Source organism: Petaurus breviceps, unplaced genomic scaffold (assembly GCF_028583685.1).
Source record: "Petaurus breviceps papuanus isolate PSGF00001 unplaced genomic scaffold, PetGlider_PUasm1.0 428, whole genome shotgun sequence".
Lineage (NCBI taxonomy): Eukaryota > Metazoa > Chordata > Mammalia > Diprotodontia > Petauridae > Petaurus > Petaurus breviceps.
Window position 1 is genome coordinate 817,939 of NW_027186331.1, and position 2,263 is coordinate 820,201.

Below are 2,263 nucleotides of genomic sequence, written 5' to 3' on the forward strand. Positions count from 1 at the left end.
CCTGGTGCCCATCGTCAGTGGGCTGCAGCCCTCCCCAGGCACTGAGGGCCCTGGTGCCCATCGTCAGTGGGCTGCAGCCTGCCTGGGGCACTGAGGGCCCTGGTGCTCAAGGAGCATTTGATGATGATGGTGGGGGGGGGTGAGGGAAGAGGGGATCATTATAAAAGGGAAGGCACAAAATCCATTATTTTACCAGTAGCGCTCTCCCAGATGAGGAAACTCCCTCTCCTAGAGCAGGTGGACATCCCTTTGCACCACCCATTCTTAGACAGACACCTAACACTGAGAGGTCACTCTGCACCCCCGCCTTTTAAGGATGTTAATAATATTAACCAGTAAGCATTCACTAACTGCCGACTCTGTGCCGCACACCAGGCTGGGTGCTGTACAATACAAGTGCGAAGAATGGAAGCAAGCCCCAGAGAGGGCACGGACTGCAGGGCCTCCATCAGGGTTGGCAGGGGCCGCAGAGCACAGGAGTCTTCCAGGGCATACAAAGATCAGCAGTGGAGTCAGAGGATAAGTTCGTGGAGTAAGGCCTGGGGCTGACCCCCAAGGAGGAGCTGTGGGGCGGTGTCTGAAGACAGGAGGGTGGGGACAGTCACATGCTGGTGCGGTGCCCTCAGCCTGGGCCTTCCCTAATTGGCCAAGCACTTAGAGCAGGCCCAACCTGCGGATGGAGCCCCGGGGGTGTGTGCCTGAACCCCCTCTTTCCTTCTGGACCGTGGCGGCCTGGGTTGGTGAGAAGGCCATTTGTTAACCTTTTATGTAGGAGTTCTGTCCATTCTGCCTGCCCAGGAATTGGGGATCTTGAGGCCGTCATCTGCCCGTGCTTCAGGTTACTGACTCACTGGTAAAGTGAGGCCTTTGAGGTCCTAGATTTGGAGTTGGAGGGGATCCCAGAGTCCATCTCCAATGCTGACAGTTTATAGAAAAGGAAACTGAGGCCCAGAGAGGGGAAGGAATATGTCCAGGATTACACAGTGGGGGTGGGATTTGAACCTAGGTTCTTCCACACCAGGCCCAGTGCCTGCCGCTGGCCCTCAGATCCAGCCAGAAGCTGTGTGGTCCTCCAGCCCAGGGCCTCTGGCCCCTCAGATCCTCTGCTGCCTTCTCCCAGTTAGGATGGCCAGGCCTCCTTTTCCCCTCTAACGGCCTTGTCTCTTCTCCCCCTCTTCACTTGTTCTCAGTGAGCGCCTTGGTGGTTACTGCAGAGGAGGACTTGCTGCCAGGCCCCCGGCCCAGTGAGGAGAGCCTCCCACCGAAGGATCCGGGGGAGCTGGCCAAGCAGAGTCGCCTGCAGACAGAGATCCTGGAGCTGCAGAAGGAGACTCTGCAGCTGCAGAAGGAGAAGATCCTCCTGGAAAAGGAGAAACTGGTCCTGGAGATCGTCAAGCTGAGGCGGGAGCTGGGCACCTGAGCTGCCTACCCCTGCCCACGCGCCACCCACAGTCTGAACTCCTGGGGAGAAGATCCCAGAGCCCACCCAGCTGCCCAGGCCCAGAGGCCGTCTCCTTCATAGTGCCTGTGTGGGCCACCCAGGCTGAGCCGCTGCCGCCACTCCCTGTGACCTGCTCCTGGAAGGAAACCCTGGGAGTCTTGTGGAGTTGGACTGGGAAGGCTGTTCGAGGCTCCCAGCCCAGACTTCGCCCCTCAGAGTGCTGCCTCTGAGCAGGTCCCAGGGGGTGGAGGTGAGGGTGTGTGGCCTAGCTGCCAGCCGCCATTCTCCCCCAGCTCAGCAGGTCCAGAGTTCAGGACAGGCCCCTCCACTGGCTGTAGGTCAAATCAACAAGGACATCCTTGTCAGGCCCATCTGTGTGCTAAAGGGATCCCTGTGCCACAAGCCCTGGGCCTGTTTGTTCTCCATTGTCACAGGAGTAAAAGCATCCAGGTTTCCTTATCATTGAGTCTTCTTCTGATTCAGCCTCCCTTTTTTATGGGAGGAACATTGTTGGACAGCCTTAGCAAGCCCATCTGAGACACCTGCACAGGAAAGATAGCTAGGCAGGGCCAGAAGGGCCCTGAGAGAGGAGTGTGAGCCCAAGCCCTGTGGGGCACAGAGAGGAGGGGAGGCCAGAGAGGGGAGAAGGTGGGGCCCAGCACATTCCGCTTATGTCTCCTCGGTTCCCCTGCTGTGCAGGCTCCCCTGTGCAGGCACTGAGCCCCAACTTAACCTGATTTCTTTCCCATCTGCCTTCCTGGTCTCTGGCCTTTGTAAGAAGCCTGGAGGGTCAGAGGCCAGAGCCGCTCGGGAGGTCGGTCT

The 2,263-nt window shown here is 58.6% G+C and overlaps 1 protein-coding gene across 1 annotated transcript in view; it reads left to right on the plus strand.

The window, feature by feature from the left end:
* LOC138171369 (uncharacterized) overlaps nucleotides 1–1,903 on the plus strand; it is a 12,906-nt gene extending 11,003 nt beyond the window's left edge. The window contains exon 3 of the mRNA XM_069100814.1: nucleotides 1,191–1,903. Coding sequence (XP_068956915.1) covers nucleotides 1,191–1,420 — 230 coding nt within the window. The 3' untranslated portion in view covers nucleotides 1,421–1,903. The remainder of the gene's footprint in view (nucleotides 1–1,190) is intronic.
* Nucleotides 1,904–2,263: the final 360 nt, after the last annotated feature.